The 20,253-nt window shown below is 37.3% G+C and overlaps 1 protein-coding gene across 2 annotated transcripts; it reads right to left on the reverse strand.

Moving 5' to 3' along the window:
* Positions 1-12,033: 12,033 nt before the first annotated feature.
* sr (zinc finger domain-containing protein striped) lies at positions 12,034-19,590 on the reverse strand. 2 transcript variants are annotated; one of them, XM_088038730.1, is made up of 3 exons: positions 19,193-19,590; positions 14,837-15,187; positions 12,034-13,583 (listed from the first exon to the last, which is right to left on the reverse strand). In XM_088038730.1, exons 1-3 carry the CDS (start codon positions 19,494-19,496, stop codon positions 12,226-12,228), a joined length of 2,013 nt encoding a protein of 670 aa, XP_087894856.1. In that variant the 5' UTR covers positions 19,497-19,590; the 3' UTR covers positions 12,034-12,225. The 2 variants fall into 2 exon arrangements, with proteins under 2 accessions (XP_087894856.1, XP_087894855.1); XM_088038729.1 differs by lacking the exon at positions 14,837-15,187.
* Positions 19,591-20,253: the final 663 nt, after the last annotated feature.

The raw sequence follows: 20,253 nt of genomic DNA on the forward strand, positions 1-20,253 counted from the left end.
CTTTGATTTTTTAATGTAATTCGTTATATTAAAGGCTAAGATCTCTGATTTCTAGTGTCGTGTTAAACACGTTATTATTTTTTGTCAGTTACATGACAAAGACTATTAGATAACTTTTAGAAAAAATTACATTTTGTTGACTTTCGAAAATGTTGTAAACATTTTAATTTAAATGCCTACAAAATTGTGTTTTTTCGATAAATTTCGTGTTTCTAAATGATTTCACTGGTCAGAATGAAAGATCATAGAAAATTTTTTGCAGCAACTGTGTTAAAAAGTTGTTTTCGTATCAGACTAAATAATTAATTTCTTCGTCTTAGATGAAATTTTTGCAAAACTGATAATATGTTCATCGGTTACTGCCACCAGATTGTGCGGAAAAAAGTTCAAGTGAAGATGCAAAAATTGCATCTTGTGTTAACTTTCCAACAGATTGACGAGTATTGTATTTCTGTTTAATAGTTTCTGCCATTTCTCAAGAATATCTTTAAATCCGGACCTGGCGGAGCAAAATGGACTTCAGATTCGGCCATTCCATTTAAAAATAGACTTTCAACTTCTCCAAGGCAATTTTTTTCCAAAATTTCTTAAGTTTTCGTGTGTATAATATAATTAATTTTTGTTCAAAATTCGTGCCATTTTTCATCTGGTTGAAACACGATCCTTCAGTGCCGATAAATTGACATAGGTCAAGGTGAAATCGTGAAATGGACTGTAACAATATCAAAGCGAATTATAAATTATTACAATAAAAAAAGCGTGATCGCGTTTGAGCGGCCGAAACATTTAATTTGAAATTGCCTTTGGTTGTTGTTCTTCTTTTCTCCCGATCTTGACACCTTGAAAAATGGACGTGATCGAAGATTCTGCCTTTTTGTGGCGGCGAATGGCGATTTCATGAAAATCGCGTCGTCCCAACTGTAATTAATCAGTTTACAAGCAAAGTTATGTTAGCGTTATCGTGATACACGAGAAGAAAATACAGCTGAAAATTAATTAATTATTACACCTTGGTTTATCGAAAAATTTTATGTTACTTTAATCTGATAAGTTTTTATTGGTGTGTAATAACTGGGTAGCAATCTTTGCGATGGCAAAACACTTAAAATTTTAACGACCTTTACTTATTGCATTTCTAAGCCAGCTTACGTACTGCAAGTTATTAATATATGCGTTAAATTGATTAACCCAGTTAGTCGGCCAAACTTTTTATAGAATGATTAATAAGATCGTGTAGGTATCGCAATCTGTGTTCAGGTACACGTACAGAAATACCTTCCCATCGTTATGGCCAACCTCGAAATCATTCCTCAGCTGTTGCGGGATAAATTGGAAGAATAAATCAAAAGTCAAAAATTGGGATTTTGCAGCATTGCAAAGTGAAACTCGATTCTTATTCATTGTATTTCTACAACAAAAACTTCATGTGGGTTACCACCAAAACAACACCAGTAGTGTTATTAATCAAACATGATCACAGTGATAGAAACACGATCGTTGAAAAATTATAATGTATACATTAAAACTAGAATTTAAATGACACGCAGTTTAATCGGAGATCTAGTACAACTGTACACAATCTTGGCGAAGAATATTAGGTCAAGTTAGTCATGTTTTTGGCACTTTTCTCCAGACACCACTTGTCAAGATTTAATCTTCTGTTAAAAACTTCTACTCCGAATAGTCGCTATTAGGGACTTCAAAGTGTATTTTTGGTTCTAAAAATTTAAACTCGTATTTCATTTCAAAATGGACAAAGTTGCAACATTTGGCAACAGATTCGTTTTTATTTTAATGCACGTTTCTGGAGTGGTGTTTACATTCGTGTCAAATATTTTTTGATTACTCTCACTTAATTCATCAATTAATTGGGACTAATTGATTAATGACACACAAACGCTCTTTTAGGTTGGCTTAAAATATTTTATCAAAACATGAACATTAAGATGTATCTAATACGTTTCTATGCTTACATGTAAAGTACATCATAATAGTGATGATACAAATAATTCATAATAACATAGTTACTGTTTCATAATAGCATAGTTGCTCTTAATCCGTAATATTCAATGTATTTTTGAAAATGAAAGCAACTGCGAAGACCAAAATCTGAAGATTTCCATTTATTTATATTAATTGTAACATAAAATATCTTGGGAAATGCTTTTCTCGCTGTTTCGTCGCGTTAAAAAATTAAGTTAAAAATTGGAAATTTGCAGAACTGTTGGGTTGTAGCATGCCTCATTCGTACATGTTTCGATAAAGCTTCGTATTTACTACGGATATTAACTAATTCATAAAAAACTCGGACGTTAACAGGTAACGTCCTCGTTCATTATGAATTACTTAATATCCTTCTCAAATAAATAGCTATAAACTCAAATGTTTTTAAATTGATCTTCTTCCAGACTTCTGGATATTCTCTTCTGTCTCTATTTTTGTCTTTCGACATTTTTAATTTATCTATTGCAATAACACCAAATTATTTAACACTTTCAAATAAAGAGCCAAAATAATTTCGAATTAAATTAATACAAATTCATAATAATAAATATTAGTGTAGGTAAAAATAATAAATCACTCATTTGAAAACAGTGGGTTAGCTTATTGCATTTTTATAACCTTGATAAGAGAAATTGAATGTCAAGGTGGTGTCAAAGACATTGTACGGTCCAGAATAAATGGAACTGGGACACAAGGATGGCAGCAAAGTTTTTCTTCTGAACTTAAGAAACTCCCATGCTTATCTTGTCCCAAAAATTTAGATTTACAAAAACCTGTAGACTTAATACTGAAAAACTCTGAAAAAAAGGTGTAATATAGTAAGAAAAAAAGGGTACAAATTTGATTTTGATATATACTGAATAAAAACTCTTCAAAATATGGGGATCAGAATGCGAATAACTTTTGATAAATTTATATGAAATAAGGTAAAGAAATTAAAGTATAATAAATAAGACCCAAACGTTGCAATACAAGAAGAACTCGAAGATTTCAAAGAATATAAGGAATCCAAGAAAATCAAGGGGCAAAAAAAATTCTGGCAATACTGACGCTACGAAAAGTTTAATATAATGCGAGAAATCAACAAATTTGTCCAATAGGTCTGTTGAATAAATTATGATTTTGTGAAAAAAAATTCAAAATTATACTAGGACAAAATCTCCCGGAATTACTTGTTATTCGATGCTGTAACAACCATTTTCAAAAAATTTCGAACTGTAATTTTAATTTTAACGAAATAATGAAAAAGTTGATGAAAATGAAAATGATCAAATGTTGCCTTCTATTAGACAATTCAGAACGTCATCACGTATAAATTCAGTTTCACTCGTAAACAATATACATTGCGCAATAAAAAAAATCTTTTTTTAAACAAGGTTTGAATAATTTGGATTGTAAAAATTTTTTAACACGTGTTTATAGTGTTTTATCCCCAACTTTTCGATGATTTGGACTGACATTGGTATGGAACTGGTGTCTACCCAACAATTCAGCCGCGATTTCTACGGAAAACTTTTTTTTTCGTAAATGGTAATGTTTTGGACCGCAAAACTTGGCCAATCCTTCAAACTCGTTGTCAAGCCTCTTTCGGGTTTGTATTTTATTTGCGTTCACCTGTAAGTTAGTCATATTAATATTAACAGAAGAAAATTTTTAAGTTGAAAGTAATACAAGTTTCTTTTAAAATCGATTATGTTAGCATACATACCAAGACTCCTACTGTGTTCAGATATAATCGATATCACGACAATTAAGGACTAACTATTATGAAGTTAAGAAATAAAATAATTTTGCTATCAATAACCCGTTACTGACTTACCTAGATCATAAATTCCTCAACTGTGTGTTCAGTAAAATGGACTTAAGCAATAAGTATTTATTATGTCTATTTTTTATTTACATTTTTTATAAAAATTGTCGTAATTAGGTACCCATGTCACAAATTTAATTTTACATTCTCTCATAAAACCATTGCCACCAAGCAGCTTTGAAACTTGAAATGTATTGGCAGCCCGGCCTATTTAGCAGTGCTACAAACATGTAGAAAAAAGCAAAATTTTACAACAAAATTGAGTAACATTAAGTTTTCGAGTTTTTTTTCAACAAAACGAAACTAGTTTTGAACTTATGAATTTGTTACAATTTTTTCGAACGCTGTCCTTTTTTGAAAAACCGGTGCCTTTGATTGCCACATATTTCTGCACTTAACCAGTTTAAATAAAAACGATCAACTGGACTTCTTGGTTAAAATGAAGTCGTTGGCAGTTCAGAAGATGGCGGTTGGTGTTAAAATCAAAGAGTCGCGGAACTTTCTCTTTCAATTGTATAATATTGATATATTCTTATGTAAATTTTATAGTTTTTCTATTACTTAATGTAATTATGAAAACAGTTTTGCGAATTCACGTCATCAACTTTGACGGAAAGTGTCTCCAGGAGCTAAAATTTCTAATGATGCAAAAGCTCCTTTCAAATTTTTCTACTGCTGGTCAAGGTTCTTTTGTGATTGTTTATCAGATTTTTGCATTTTACTGCAACTTAATAAATATTAGCACATGTGTGGGTACTAAATTTTTTAACCATTTGTGTACATCGTACCGTTACATCATATGAAAATATTTCCTTCGAGTGTCGGAAAACGGTTTGTAATGATAAATTTCAATCCAAATCACGTCCACTCGTCTTAATTAACCCGTCGGGATTTATTTAATTTGTCCTTTTCAAGTGTGCATAAAATTTGGCATGATGAGCCATTTCATGAGATTTCCGCAATAATGCGAAGATATATCGCGCCCACGCCGCGTATCAAATCCAGGACGCTTGTTTAATAAATGTGTTAATTTACAAAAACAAGTCTTCGGCCAACAGGTGCTAGGACACTCCATATAGGTACATTGAGTTGGCGCCTGTACCATCCACGCATAGCTACGTCACCGAAACGTCACACCAACATAAATACTATATAATGTTATTATAAAATGTGACTGTCAAGTCGTAACAAATACAGAATTGTATGTTTATCTTAGCGTATATCTCTGGACCCATCTCAATGAGCAGTAGAACATAAAACAGTCATGGTCCGTGAACCTGAACCATGCACAGCTCCACACAGTTGTTCCTATTAGGCGAGCGGATTATGTGCACTTTATTTTCTTGTAAGCATTTTATTTAGTGTTCTCAAATGTGGTCATGTGTAACGGATTTTTCGTAAAACCAACGCGTTTTTATCCATCGCGGACTTTGAAGAGGTCTGGATGACACATAGCGTTTAATTTTAGGATCAAGAACACAACAAATGGTCGATTGTTTTTATGAACATTTTATGGCTTACTTTACAACACAATTAACAAAAATTATGTATGGATAGTCTCGGTTTGTTTCCTGTTAAACCGTTTTATTAGAAATCTGACATCATTCAGAAATAAAATGGAATTCATAACACGGAGAGTCCTTTATTGGTTAGCGCTGCTAAGATCTTAGAATATTTCATAATTTTAATCTCCACGCTTCCGAACAGGCGAGCAGTCACAAGTCTTTAATTGAAAATTTCTACGTAATAGAATGGTTTCCTATTTATATTACAATAATTAAATTATTTCAAAAGGTAAATCATTTTCATTGAAATATTCTACATGGGACGTAGTAAATTTAATTACGATGAAAAGTTTCAAGAGAATGGAGATAATTCAACAAGATTATAATTATAGATACGCTGAATATACTTAACAAATTAAATTCCTTTTATGTGACCATATTATGTAGCAACTCTTCAGATTAACGTATTTTTGTCATTTTACTGCCTCCTTTGCTGTGGTAAGAAAACTTTAAATTTAATCGCTGTAATCGCGTTATTTCGCACAATAGCATTTCCAAACTGAGAACATATATTCAAATAAATTGATCCTACCTGTAATAATTGTGAGATGTTTTCATGAATTTGCATAAGTATACACAGATTAGCAGTAATGTCTTTTTAAATAAGGATGATTTACCAATAAAATATTCCGAATTGTATCTTTAAGAACCTTAAATTAAACAAACCTGCATGATTTTGTAATCTTCTTTTAGTTTTCAAGGTGTTCCTTTACTGAAAAAAATTGTGTGAACAAAAACTCTGACCATTTTTGGGCTGAGCTGTCTAAATATTTTTAATTTTACGTTTGTAAAATTATTTTATTCAATTTTGACATTTAAACAGCGTTTATTTTGTTGTTAGTAGGTCACTAAAGCTTTGGTTTAGCCGCTAGCGGTATACAAATTTTAATCCACAAGCTAAATACAAATTGTATTTTGCTGTTTTGAAACCATGATTATGATAACGCCTTGCTGCTCTTTCCATCCAAGAAACTATTGATACGCTTTTTTATAAGCATCTCGACTCTTTAATGGAAGCAAGTTTTCCATTATTTCTTTGGAATTTTGCATGATGTTTAAACTTTTGGATGCATTTTTAACAATTTTTAGCTTATTTCAAACAAACAAACACCGTCGCCAGAGTCACTGCACATGCACACACTGCACATGTTATTGTAGATGAATTTTTACGCCATAAAATTTTTATTTGGTAGTTGTCAGTTCTGACGTTTCTCGAATGTGAACTTTGAATCACTATTTTTGGAGCTTAGAGTGATCAAAATTGAATAAAAGTTTGTATTACACGCACGCCTAAAATGAGCCTTCAGCTCTTGCGTTTTAAAGTGACTGCTTGTTAAATATTCATTTTAGACCATTGTATAATAAATAACTAAAAATTTCGATACAAAATTTTCAAATTCCGATCAACTTATTTTTTAAAGAGGTAATTATTGAGATTCATTTTTGGGTGTTCAAGTCTTCCAATTCTATCAAATGCTTTAAACTTTGTAGATTTTTAGGGTTCTTGTTTTTTTTAATTTTTTTATTTTTATTATTTATTATTTTAAATAAACATTTTGAATTCCTGTTATTTCCATTTCAAGTCTTTGGAATCCCTGAAATTAGATTTTTTGGATTAAGGACCTATTTTCGCGCTCTTGGATTTGTTATCAAGTATTTTCGTATGAGACTAATTTTTCCATTAGAGTTTTCTAAAATCCGTTATGAAATGGTTAAACTTTGGCATGAAATCGTTCATAAATCTGCAAGCTAACAATGAGTAGTTTGGCACTCTGGTAAACATTCTTCAGTGATAAATTGAACAGGAATAATTGTAATTGTTCACGAATGAAGCGTGAATTTTTGGTTTAATTTCAGTGTCGCTGTGCAATCTCCGTGCAAAAATGCAGCGTCTGAAGGTGACTCGTTTTCGTCTGAAAAAGTCAAATAAAAATGTTAACGTCTATAAGACCGAGCGATAAAGCGAATCGACAGTTGTTATTGGTTAAATCTCTGTTTTTATCCTTCAAAATTACAATCCGGCAGCGTTATAAAACTAACTGCTCCACATCAAGAATCCCAACATGTTTATCGAACGATATGCTAATATCCAAAGACACATCGCCTACCTACTTCCAAACAAATAAGGAGAGCGCGCGAAAGAGCAGTACTTCTCTTTTCCAAGCTGAGCTGCGCCTGGAACGGTGTAAATTGTAGAATGTCCAAGAGCTTGGGACATTATTTATACTCGCTTATTACAATCCACATATCCAACCAAGCAAGACAACGTTTGCTTTCATTGCGACAACGCAAAAATTAACAGCTGGATTATTTCGATTCGAACTTTGATAAACATAAATGCGTAAATTGAGCTGGAATTGGATCGCGTCTGGAGTCAGTTGTTAGTAGCCTGGTTCGAGATGACAACGAGTGATTTTTATCGAACTGTTTACCAAATCAGAAAAGCAATAAAATCTATCTATTCTTACCGGCAGAGCAAATGAAGCGGACAATTACGTATTGTTGTCGTTGCTTGCAACGATACACCGTGGGTCGTTTTATTATTGAAACAATCACATTTCATTTTTTATACAGATTCCAATTAAATGAGTAGGATACACATATTATCCGATTTTATTGCTATGTATCTCATCGGACATATTTGCATCTTTTGGGAAATTTACAAACACAGGGGACTTTTTTAATTAGACAAATTATCCGACAAATTGTTAGACCTGCTTGAGAACAATCGACCTTATGACTTACTATTGTCAATCAAACGATTGATCTTTTAATTGCGAGCAGTTATCGCGGCGGCACCCAAAAAATTTTTTATGTGTTCAAGAAAATCTCATGCTAGAGCAGGTGATGGGAAATTATTTCAAGTCACTTTAATTAATATGCATATAACTGCATATTACTTATTAAACTTGCATTAAATTAATGTAAATATGTTAAATTCAGTTCGATCGCAATTAGTTCAACAAGAGTTAATCAAAATGTCAACATTAATTAAGTACACAGGGACAAATTTTTAAGTTATTATGAGTGCCATCTAAATTTAAGAATTAGATTTTTTTCTTTTTGGTTAGAAAATTGGATTATTTGCAATCTTCAGTTGGAAAAGTCAAAATCGTGAATCCTAATAAATATTTTTAACTAGGAGAGATCACACCGAACCATTGAAAAGTTATGTTGCGCACTAAAGCGTTTTTTTGTCCAACAACAAGTTAGTGCTCGCTCGTTTTCACAACCCTTAAATTTTCTGTACCTATTTTCGACTAAATTTTATGTTAAACCTGTTTATAAATTTATTTGAAGCTTATAACGTTTGTTGTCCATCATAAATGTATAACAGAATAATTATTTTGCAACTAAAGCCTATAATAAAGAAATAAAACGCAGGTGCAAATTGCAATAAAATCTAAACTAGGTAGTTTGTTCAAAACTGACCTACGATTGATTTAACTAAAATTTGAACATTAAACGATAATCGAAATATTCCGTACTGTTGGCGTTTCCAAAATGAATCCAAATATACACAGAGTGTCCCAACGATTTGTATACAAAACTGATTTTGCACCAAGTGGTCAAATTCGGTAATTTAAAATTGTTTTCTCAAACACAAGGTAAGGTGACTATAATAAATTAAGTTTGTATTAGGTACATTGTACTTAATGGTTTTTCTGTGAGTTGTTTATCATGAAACGAAAATATTTTTGTAGGTTTATCTAAATCATAACCGAAACATAATTGTGTCCAAATATGTACTTAGATGATTATCATTTTTTCACTAGAGGCTTTACAATAATGATCAATGTTTGAGTAACGGAACACTTTGCAAAGGCTTCAAAGAAAACTTCTATTATAATTTGAAAATTAAACATTTTATTCTGTAATTATGCCACATCACGGGCGACATCTCTATTTTGCACTTCTGACGTAATTAACCGATTCAAGCAAAAGAACAATATTTCAAGACACATGGAGTGTTAAACTTGATGATTTTAAATGTGATATTAGATAACAAATGATCCCTAGAAACATGTCAATAAATCGAACATTGTGAAAATAGAAAGCTGGTAGTGACTGTTCTAAAAATGTCCCAAATGTGATATATGTATTGAGTTACAGAAAAATTTCGTTTTTCGCTTAAACTGATTAATCACGTGGGATTGCAAACAATGTCACCTCAAGTCTCACCTTTCGATAATTACAATATTAAATATTCAGAACGTTTTTTTTTTCTTTCTGAAAACTACTATACATTATTCCACACCTTTTTCTAACGGAACGCTTTGGAGATTTTCAACTTCCAACATTATGAATAACAACGTTATAGGTCATGTCATTTCAAATTACAAGAATTGTTTTTTTAGTTAATAAATCATACTCAATAGCATTGTGTATAAATCAAGCTCGGCTTCAGTACCATTTCTTCTCGACACGTCGCCTAAAGTGAAGAAACTGTAACATTCCTGGTAATATTTATGTTTCTGTCTCGAATTAAATATTTGTTTGTAGTAAAAAAAATTGCGTAATCTTGCTCAGAATTTTTGGTGAAAGTTGAAATCTACGAAAAAAGATTTCCACTTAATCAGTTGGTACGGCCGAGTCATAAATAATGGTCGGTGATGAGGTACCAGCGTATTTCTGCAAAGGTTGACAGCAGGAATAAATAAGAAAGTAAATCAAGAGCGAGCCACCATTGACAAAGGCGAGCTTCCCACACAGCTTAAAGCCCAAATGACTGGAACATAAAAGAGACTGTTTAGGAAACTTGCCTTAATGCAATGAGATAAAGGCTTGGCCAAGGTGGGGCACGCGTTTGGATGTCGTGACGTCACTCGCGTGGCGCAGAAGATGCCCTCCTAATAAGCCTCGATCTGGATGGACAGTGTCGTAGCGTTCGTTGACTTTTTGGGATGAGATGGGCAAAAGGTGAATAGAAACACGTCGTTAATTTAATCAGCAGTTTATATTTGTCTGATCAAGTGAGATTTCATAGAGCTGAGCACAACCACTTATGAATATAATACATCGACTTGAACAGTTTTTTCTTATAATGCGTATAACAACTGAAGTTCTTTTTTGACAACATGTACAAATAAATAGGGGATGTCTGTGTGATAATAATTTACAATATCCATGTATTCAAATATCACATTCACAATACAACAGCCTCATGAGTCGAATAAGAATTTTTTAAACAGCTTTTTGATAAAGGTAACATCTAATATTCGGGATATAAAAATAGATATAGTCATCAAAGTGCAATGGAAGGGAGTAATCAAAACGCGCCCTCGGGCACATGCAACAACAATTATGACAACAGCCGGGATCAACAATTTGTTTTTAAAAGATCAATCAAATGTTTCAATAGTATGTACAAAGAGTTAACGTTATTCTGATAGTCGCTATTTACAATTTTTATATACATCCGCGTGGTATAATTAATAGTAAATAGTTGAATGAAATTAGGCCTATGGTATTTGTACGCTTGTTTTTAGAGTGGACAGCACCACCAACTAACATTGATATTCTTGATGCGGGGTGTAGTACTAATTAGGGGTAGAAGGACAGTCGTAACCTCTCATGGCATCTACAAGAGTGAGTGCACTTCAGGTGTGCTCAACAGAGAGAGAACTGCGTCGGATTTTTATCCGTCGCAACACTCTCGACTCTGGTAACCAGTGTTGGGAACGAACACGGTTTTACACAGCTTTTAATCTAACGAAAATACTGAACCATAAGAACAAATACTGGATGAGAAATACTGCCATTTGATTTCAAAACGAAAACTATCCCAACACTGCTGGTAACTATGGGTTTGCTGAACAACTTATGGCCTCGCATAATCGACTGGATTTTGTTTTTCTAATCTTACATGTTAGTTGCTCAAGACACTTCGTTAAGGCATTCTCGATAAGACAGCTTCTCTCTTATAAACACGATTACAAGAAAAGTTCGCCAATCGGTCCTGAATTTTTTCCTGCTCAGAATGTGCGTTTGGAGACTTGTATTGACTTTGAATTGGACTATTGACAACTTTTGTTGCATCAACAGAAAATAATTACAACTTAAAGCAATCAACAATTTTGTTTTATATATCATTTACAATAATATAAAAAGAAAAACACTAGTACGGAATGTATAAAAAAAGTTTTAAAATGTGTTATTTGGCAACAAGTTTAAAACAGTTATAATACCTATTAATTATTAATTAAAGCCATTTTTGTTAACTTGTATCTAATGTTAAGAACTATTTAAATCAGGTGTCTTGGACACAATAAAATATAGATACATCAACAAATCGAAACATTTACAAAAATAGGATCTGATATCAAACAACCAGTGCAAAAATCAGTCTGGCAGCGTAAGAACTGGCTCGAGTTGCCGGTTCAGCATGTATTAAAAAACATACATACATACACTGACACTTTGTTCCTTGAGGTCCACGAGAATAAATATAAATCGACACAAATGGCACACACGTAGACGGGCCAGTGGCGTAACCAGGGAGGGACCCAGTAAGCTAATTTGCCTTCGCGTAGAATATCAGCGACATCAGCAAAACTGCAATATTGAGCCAAATTCTCGATTAAAAAATAAGCAGCCCTTGGTGGAATAATGCCCCAAAATATTCGCGTCAAGTTACCATATGCCGGGTCCCTTGCAAACCATCCTCTAGTTACGCCACTGAGACGGGCGCAGGGCCAACGGAGATCATGGGTTCAGGTCGCGCGTAGTGCGTTTCTTTCATTCAATTCGCACGTAGATGAGCCGAGCGGCGTCGGTGCCGAGATCACAGTCGTCGCGTATGAAGAGAACACATTCGCCGGCAGCAAGCTCGGCGGTGGGCAATTCTCACAGCGTCGTCGTTACAACGGGCAAGGACAGGCTGTCCTCGCTGGTGACGGTGTGGCTGGCGTGCATGTGGTGCTGCTGGTGTGGGTGCAAGTGATGCTGTTGCTGAGTCGCACCTTGCGGTTGCTGCCCCATCTTGCTCTCTTTCTTCATCCTCTGCTTCAGATGGACCTTTGCGTGACGCTTCTTCTCATCGCTGCGCGCGAACTTGCGTCCGCACACGTCGCAGGAAAAGGGCTTCTCTCCGGTATGCGTCCGGATGTGCGTGGTGAGATGGTCAGAGCGCGAGAACGAGCGCATGCAGATCCTGCACTGGAACGGTTTCTGCCCTGTGTGGATGCGAATGTGGCGGGTGAGTTCGTCGGAACGAGAGAACCGGCGATCGCAGTTCTCGACAGGACACGCGTAAGGCCGTTCATGCACCGGCGTTTTGCTCGGCCTGTTTGGGTATTTGCGGGGCTTCACCGGGACGAGTTTCAACGGGATCGGGGACTGCTGGTACACTTGTGAGAGGATTTCGTGTCCTTTGCTTGTGGAAGGGTTGTACTCGGCTAGCTGCACACCGTACGAAGAGTTCGACGACTGTTGGCCGATCTCACTCGAACACCCCGCACTAAATGGTTCTTGTTTTGGCACCAAATTCGATGGCGGCACTACTAACGCACTAGAGCTTTGAGGACTGCCATAGTCCTGCGAGTCCCACTGGTATTTTGTGGTGCTGGCCACGAGCGGCTGACCCACGCGCGAGTACACCAGGTCCTGCTGCTGCAGGTCAAGTTGTAGACTCGTGGAAGTTGCTGAACAACTCGGATATGATGGAGGTTGTTTTAGGGTTCCACAGTCCATACTCAACATTAGTTGTTCAGCTTGGGATCTGTCGTCGTATTGTGTGCCTGCAGGACTCGGTGTCGCCGATGGATACTGCTGTTGTGGCGACTGCGAACTACCTTGTCCCAAAAGTCCAAACATTGCGGGATAAATTGGCTTATCGCCGCTGGACAGTAACCAAGGATTAACAGCCGAGGGTGAGTGTGCCATAGTTTGCGCACTCATCCCTAGAGGACTGCCGGCTGACTGCATTTGCATGTTACTCGACATTCCAGGACTGGACGCTGATGTGTAGACGGTTCGATGATGCATTTTACCCATGTTGCTGGCATGCGATGTACCTGCTGGATACATGCTAAGGGTGCTGTGATTTGTATTTTCTTCTTCTCGAAGACTGGGACTAAGGGCGGTATCTTGGGGGGTTGCTCGCTCCCCAATGTGGCTGCTCGAAGGCGACTGATGTGGGCTGACTGAATGTTGCTGCTGTTGTTGCTGCTGTTCCAATGAGAGCTCGTCCGGGTCTAGGGAACCTGCAAGCAACACATCCGTGTCATTTATATTATTTTCACCGTTCTCTTGTAGTCTATCAGTAGCAAGTGCAAAGTTGCAGCTGACATTGTGTCGACGTTGACACATTTCATTCATGCTCGTGGAAGACGTGGTTTACACGCTTAAAACACGTGCGATTAAAAATTTACTGATTCGTACAGTCGTTTCTCAATTTTCTTTTGTTTGTTGGTTTGGTATTTTGACTGTGGAATAAGTCATTTGATGTCTTAACTTAACACGTGAGCACAGTTTGCTTTCGACAGCCTTGGGTAATAATAACACTAATAAAACGTAGCCCGAGATTGGATACTTTTGTTTTGTCGATTTCGGTAGCAACAGTTCGTGCGAGAGCAAAAAATGTGATGTTAATTTCGCCGGGACTCATGCGGACAAAATTAAATGAACGCAACTGTTATATTATGAAATTGAAATTAAAAAATGCGAGAAATCTTGATGATAAAACGCGTGTTGTGACTTAATTATTCCACCCACAAAGAAGGAGTTTTAAATGTCGTTCAGGACATACATAAACATTTACCTAGTATTTCAGGTAAATTCAATTCTACCTCAAATCTAAAAGCTGAAATAAAACGCAAAATTTTGTTTTGTTGTAGAATTTTTTAATCTACTTTGCTCTTTTGAATGAAGCTTATTAACAAAAGGGCAAAGCAATCGATATAAGTATGATAATGGCAAAAGAATGAATGTGGATCCTCTTTGAAAGAAGAAATAATATTGAATAGTATTGGCCGTTTTTATTTTATTTTGTACTAATTGAAGTGTAGAGCCGTTGCTGTAAGATAAGATAATGTAGGGCTCAATATGTTGGAATCGATATTGTGTAGTAAAACGCGATGAATGGGAGATATGTTGAATGGTCTGAGATATTGATCGAGGGGTGGCATCGCGGCGCTTCGGCGAGGTCGGGCGAGTCCAAAGCGCGCGAGCCAGCTCGCCGCACTTGTTGCGGACGTCACGACGTCGTTGGATTTTTGTTTTGAATAAGAAAACAAGAAGAGAGGAGAGTTGTAATTTATGGTGCAGTGTCGGTAATATAATCTGTCAAAGTCTTGTGTTGGATCGATTCGATATAGACATAACATGGTGACGCAACGGCTATTATTATCCCACGGCATGGAGTATGTGTGCAGCAGGCCGTCGCACCAGGTCCGCCACGCATGTAAATATAGCCGTTCTGCAGCCGCGCGATTGCGACGACGGCGGCCGGACTCACCTGTAATCGGCGGTGGCTCTACGACGGTGGAGGGCCCAAAGAAAGAGGGAATGTCGCTCGAGGTGGTGACGGGCGTGTTGAGATCGCCCGGTGGAGCCTCGGAGACGGCGGGCTCGGCGGCAGTGCAGACAGCAGGCGCGGGGCTGCCGCCGGAGTCAACCGTGGCGACGGTCTTGTAGAGACACGTCTCGAAGCTGAGCACGTTGAAGTGCTGCGCCGCGGCCGCCGCGGCCGCCGACTCGGTGAGCAGGAAGGCGGAGTGGTGATGGTGGTGGTGCTGTGCGGGCAGCGTGTCCAGGCCGTCCATGATCATGGTGGGCGCCGGGTTCGGAAGGCTCGCCGGAGGCCCGCCTGCCGCAGAACGAGGGCTCGTAGCGCCGGCACGCACTACACTGGCGTCAGCGTCACCGCTCGTGTCGAGGGTGGGCCGGTGGCAAGACGCCCGACGGGGTCGCTTTCGGTCAAGGAAACTCGGATAACGCGCGACCTCCTCGCACGAGAGCGGCTCAGAAACTGGTCGCGGCGCGAGCGCTACTTCACTTTTATGAATGGACTCTCTGTTCCATATTTGGAAGTCGCAAACAAGAGGCGAGCCAATCGCAAAGCGGACCCCTCCATTGCTCCCCCACCATCGACAAACGTAACGTGACGTCGCGGTGACGTAACACGGCGCTTACCATTCTTGTCTTTTACACTCTACACCTTTACCCAACCCTGCGATCAATCAAACCCTTCGACCCGAAAATGTGCAAATCAACCAGTATAAATTTAGTCCTGTGCGCTCATCGGCCAGCAAAATAATAACATAAGCTATTTTTGAAAAACATCTGTTGCCGCTATTTAAAAATAACAACGGTCCATACGAATCACGAACCAAAATAAAATCAGCTGGCAAAAGACGGGGGCTGACTAAGGCGACGTGACGTTTACATTACATAATTACGACAACTTTTTGAAACCGAAAACAACACCATCACTGCAAAATTTTACAAGAGCCCTTAACACGCTCGTTTCTCCTTCGTGACGTCACTTCATTCATGAATCTGCTCCCCTCCGGGCAGCATGGCGACGCTCCCTGTAACAATCCCCACTATTGTTACCCCTCCCTGCAAATTCATTCAATAACACCGGCATTTCCCCGAAATTTATTCATAAATACGTCCCTTCCTTCCTTATATCAATGAAAGTGATGCATCAAACAAGTTTCACGCAAAAAATCAATAAAACATAAAATGGCGCTTTTCTTTTCGCGTAAAACACCGAATCGAACAGTTGACACACACACAAGGGAAATGTTCCGAGAAAAAGAGGCAATTTATACAATAATTTGATTGAGATTAAATTAAACTCACATCTAAGTTGGTGATTGTCGACATTTTTCACTTTAACATGGGGTTAAATAAATATTTAACATAATTTGGATTAAAAATTTAATTTAGCGTGTAGTTCGAATAAAGAAGATTATTAGACGACGGGCCAATTAACGTTTGCCTATTTGTAGAAAGTAGATTAATTAAAGAATATATTTATGGTAATAGCAAGAGAAGAAATAAAGCACAAATAGAAACTGGTTAAGAATCTTAGAGAAAAAATTAACTACCACTATACCTCTAATTGATGGGATTAGTTGATTGCAAATCAATTGATAATAATTTAAGTTATTAATGTTAATGATCAGATAGCACCATATTTTTCATCTAAGAATAAATAAAAAATAATGTTGTATAGAAGTTTGACCATTCTTTTCTATTTTCAAACTTTATATTTGGTTCATTTTTGAAAATAATAATTTAATAACAAGTTGTGCTAAGCAATTTTGTGGGTCGGGCATTGGATTTTGGCCGTTGGCAATGTCAAAAACCGCTTAAAAAACCGGAAAATTATCAGGAAGAGCCTTGCAAGGCTGCGATAATCATCTACGAGATGAAGAACGGCATTGGAACCGTCGGCAAAATTTTGACGTGACGTCGAAAATGGCGTTGGCGTATTTAAACGGGGATTATAGAGTGGGCTTTAAGTAGATGTGGTATAAAACTGAATATGTATACGTATATAACACAATGTTATTATGTAAGTAATGCCAAAAAAGGGGATATTCAAATAACCAATAATTACCGCGATAACGTAGGAGTTGGAAATGTATATGCATAGGTATGATTAATTCGATAACTAATGAATCCTGTTACCATTTACACGGGTAAACTAGTGCTTAGAAAATCGAAAATTATTAGTATTGTCTTATGGTGTGACCAGTTCCGGAACCAAATCGATATGTTATTAATTTATTCTTGGAGCTTGTCGTTTAATCGCGTGTCACGGTATACATTTTCAGTTCCTACACCAATAAATCAAAGTTGTGCAATTGAACGGAATGCATTAATAACTGAAATTATCTCGTAGAGCAAACGCACACTTTCTATGGTAATGTGAAATGGAACAAGTCCATTGAAATTTGACAAATTACTAACAAAATAATTATCGCAATAGCTTGATTTTCTCGAGACACCGGCCGTTATTTGCGTTTTATAGTGGACGATAATAACTTAAATTAATAGGTGTTAATATTTTATCGATGTTTATGTTTACAGAAATTTGTTCATTCATCGCGTGTGCCACATGACAGAATTATGACAAGTATGTCGTAATCCGCAACACTGAAATTAAACATCAATAAAATCCAAAGTTTACTTTTCTACACAAATTGAAACTTTCCTGCCGCCATTTGCTAATTAACGTCTCGTGATTGTTTTTATAAAAAAAGCGATAACGATCCACGAATTGGAAGCAAACGTTTGACATTCATTATTTAAATCGCCAACGAGCGATGTGACTGTTAGCCAATGAGCGCACTTCTTTTAATCACTCCGATTATGTTATTATTATGGTGCGATGGCCTGTACCTGAACTTTAAGTAAATATTATTTTTCTCGACATGTAAAGTGGAATTATTTTTCTTAAATCGTTTCGTGGCACGCGGTATATTTATGTGTGATAGAGAGGACGTTGAGTTTATTTTTAAATTTATGAATATTTAGTGTGATTTTATTTTTATATTATGAGGGCTATTTTTGGCGCAACTACGCGTTTGAACGAGTAAAGTATGTAATGCATAAATAATAACGAGGATAAAATTAGGCGCGCGATCAGTTGAAAAAAATTTCATATGGATAACGATGCGTATGGTTGATGGACGTCATGTTGTTCTTTCTGCCGTAAAATACTTCGGAGGAGGTAGATACACAGAAGCTTAAACAACTAACGACCAAGTTTTGTCGTAACTAACATGATGGTTTATAAAGTGGAAATAAAATGAAATTCAATAGATTTGTGTTGAGGTTGATATGGTTTGGTTACCCACATCCTTGCCCATCATAACGATTAGTACCTATCTGTGCAACAATTTCGAGGAAATACCATTTTAAAGATGTTTGAATTTTAATTGATGTACCGACCAAAAATGCAATAGCTGGTGAATTTAAATATATCATGAGGCATTATAAGATATCGAGTATTCAAAGTATTGCAATGTGTTTTTAAAAGGTTGCCAGGGTAAATGTTTATTTAGAAATTCAAATTTTTATGTTTCAGACTTAAAATCACACTGCTGAAAAATTTATAGTGGAGATATAACAAATAGTGATTTATATATGTATAGTGTTGGCATGCATTTTCCTTTACACATAGTTACTTTTTAAAATTCAATCTAACTTTTAGAGTAATGTAAGGACCTATAATGTTAAAATTATAGAATGCTCAAACTTTTTATCTTTGGAGAACTTAAAATAATTGTAATTCTCCCTCAGTAGAAGAGCAATAATTTTACAAAAATGTGAAAAAAATATTGTGTTTACATGACACTGGCTGTTCTAAAATGGATGATGGAATTGACAGGTTTAATGTTTATTTTACGCATAATTAGAACATGGTTTAGGTGTCTAACCTACTAGAGCTTGATGTTGCCATAGTACAAAAATCTCTCCATTCGAATTCAGTTCATCATGGTTAACAACAAGTAGATAATAATGCAATGGAAGTACCGTTTAAACATCTAACTTAATTCTCAAATTAGCACTAACACCTCCAATTTTTAGCATGTAATTGTGTTTGCTTTTCATGTATAAAAAAATCAGTCATCAGAAATGAAAATTCGAGTGTAAAATTCAACCTGATGGTGTTATTATTATTATTCCAAGACACAAGAACAAGACTTTTCTCCCGCCTTTCTTTCGCGCATGCCGTCGGCGTAGTTCTTTGCGACCAATCTATGGCGATGACGTATGTGCGTCCGAAAAGGAAGAACGCGAACGAAGGTCGCGTGCGAAGCACAGTAAATGTTAGGTTATGTGTATGACAGACCTGCAGAAGAAGAAGGGACCCCGGCGAACCACAGTGCGACGAGATCGTCGACGCTGGACGTCGTCTGTCCATATCCCGTCGGTCCGTAGTAATACGCCGGGGCGGCGAAAGCGGCGGCGTCCAGCAGTCTGGCACGTCCGTCCGGAGGAGGCGGGGGCGGCTCTCGGCCCCTGCCCCCGTCCAACAGCACCTGTTGTACTTGCAGTATGTCCACGAACTCGTCGTCACCTGTTGCCGCGGGGACGGCGTCGTCGCGTTCACTGTTGTTGTCGTCGTGTTCTCTGCGCATCGTAAGAGCTAACATCTTGGGGGCGCCCGGCACCGGAGCGGCCCTCCGCTGCCATGCCGCACTTTGCACCACCTCGACGACGACGGCACTCGCGCACTGCTCCGCGACGGACACGTGAATGAGCGCCGGCGGACATGTGGCTCCGCACTCCTCAACGCCAACATTGGCCGCCTCTGCGGACCGGTGACGTCACGCACGTCGTCATGGAGCAGCCGGTGCGTGGGTCCTCCGGGCCCCAGGTCACAGTATCGCACGGCCGGCCTCGAACCCGCTTCCACCTCCCGTTTCCGTCTTCCGAGACGCGACCACGCGCTCTTTTGGCACACGTCCCTCCAGCTACGTCATCAAAGCGATGGGCCGGGCGCCTCCTCGAAAGGTATCAATTCGACGCGCTCCCAGTGATGTCACAAGTGACTCGTGCCGCATGAGACGGACTCCTATTTTTAACGACGACTCTAGAAAATAATAGAAAGCTTGCCAACGGAGAAATATGTGGAATGCACGAGAATACGAGTTCCAACAGTCATATAATATTCACAATCTATATCACACTTACAGTCACAGGTAAATTATATCCTTAAAAGCTAACTAAATATAAACTATCCATGTACCATTATTTATGACAAAACTTAACGCTAAACAATTTGCAACCCAACAATTATATAGGATCTTCTGATTTTTAATCGGCAAAAAGTCCGTTTTCTAACAGAAAGTTTCAACGCGGTCAGGCCAAATTTGAATTTTATATGCTCAGTTTTCACATCTATGCCCG

Source organism: Gnatocerus cornutus, chromosome 6 (assembly GCF_029298725.1).
Source record: "Gnatocerus cornutus isolate USDA-ARS CGAHR chromosome 6, icGnaCorn1.1, whole genome shotgun sequence".
NCBI lineage: Eukaryota > Metazoa > Arthropoda > Insecta > Coleoptera > Tenebrionidae > Gnatocerus > Gnatocerus cornutus.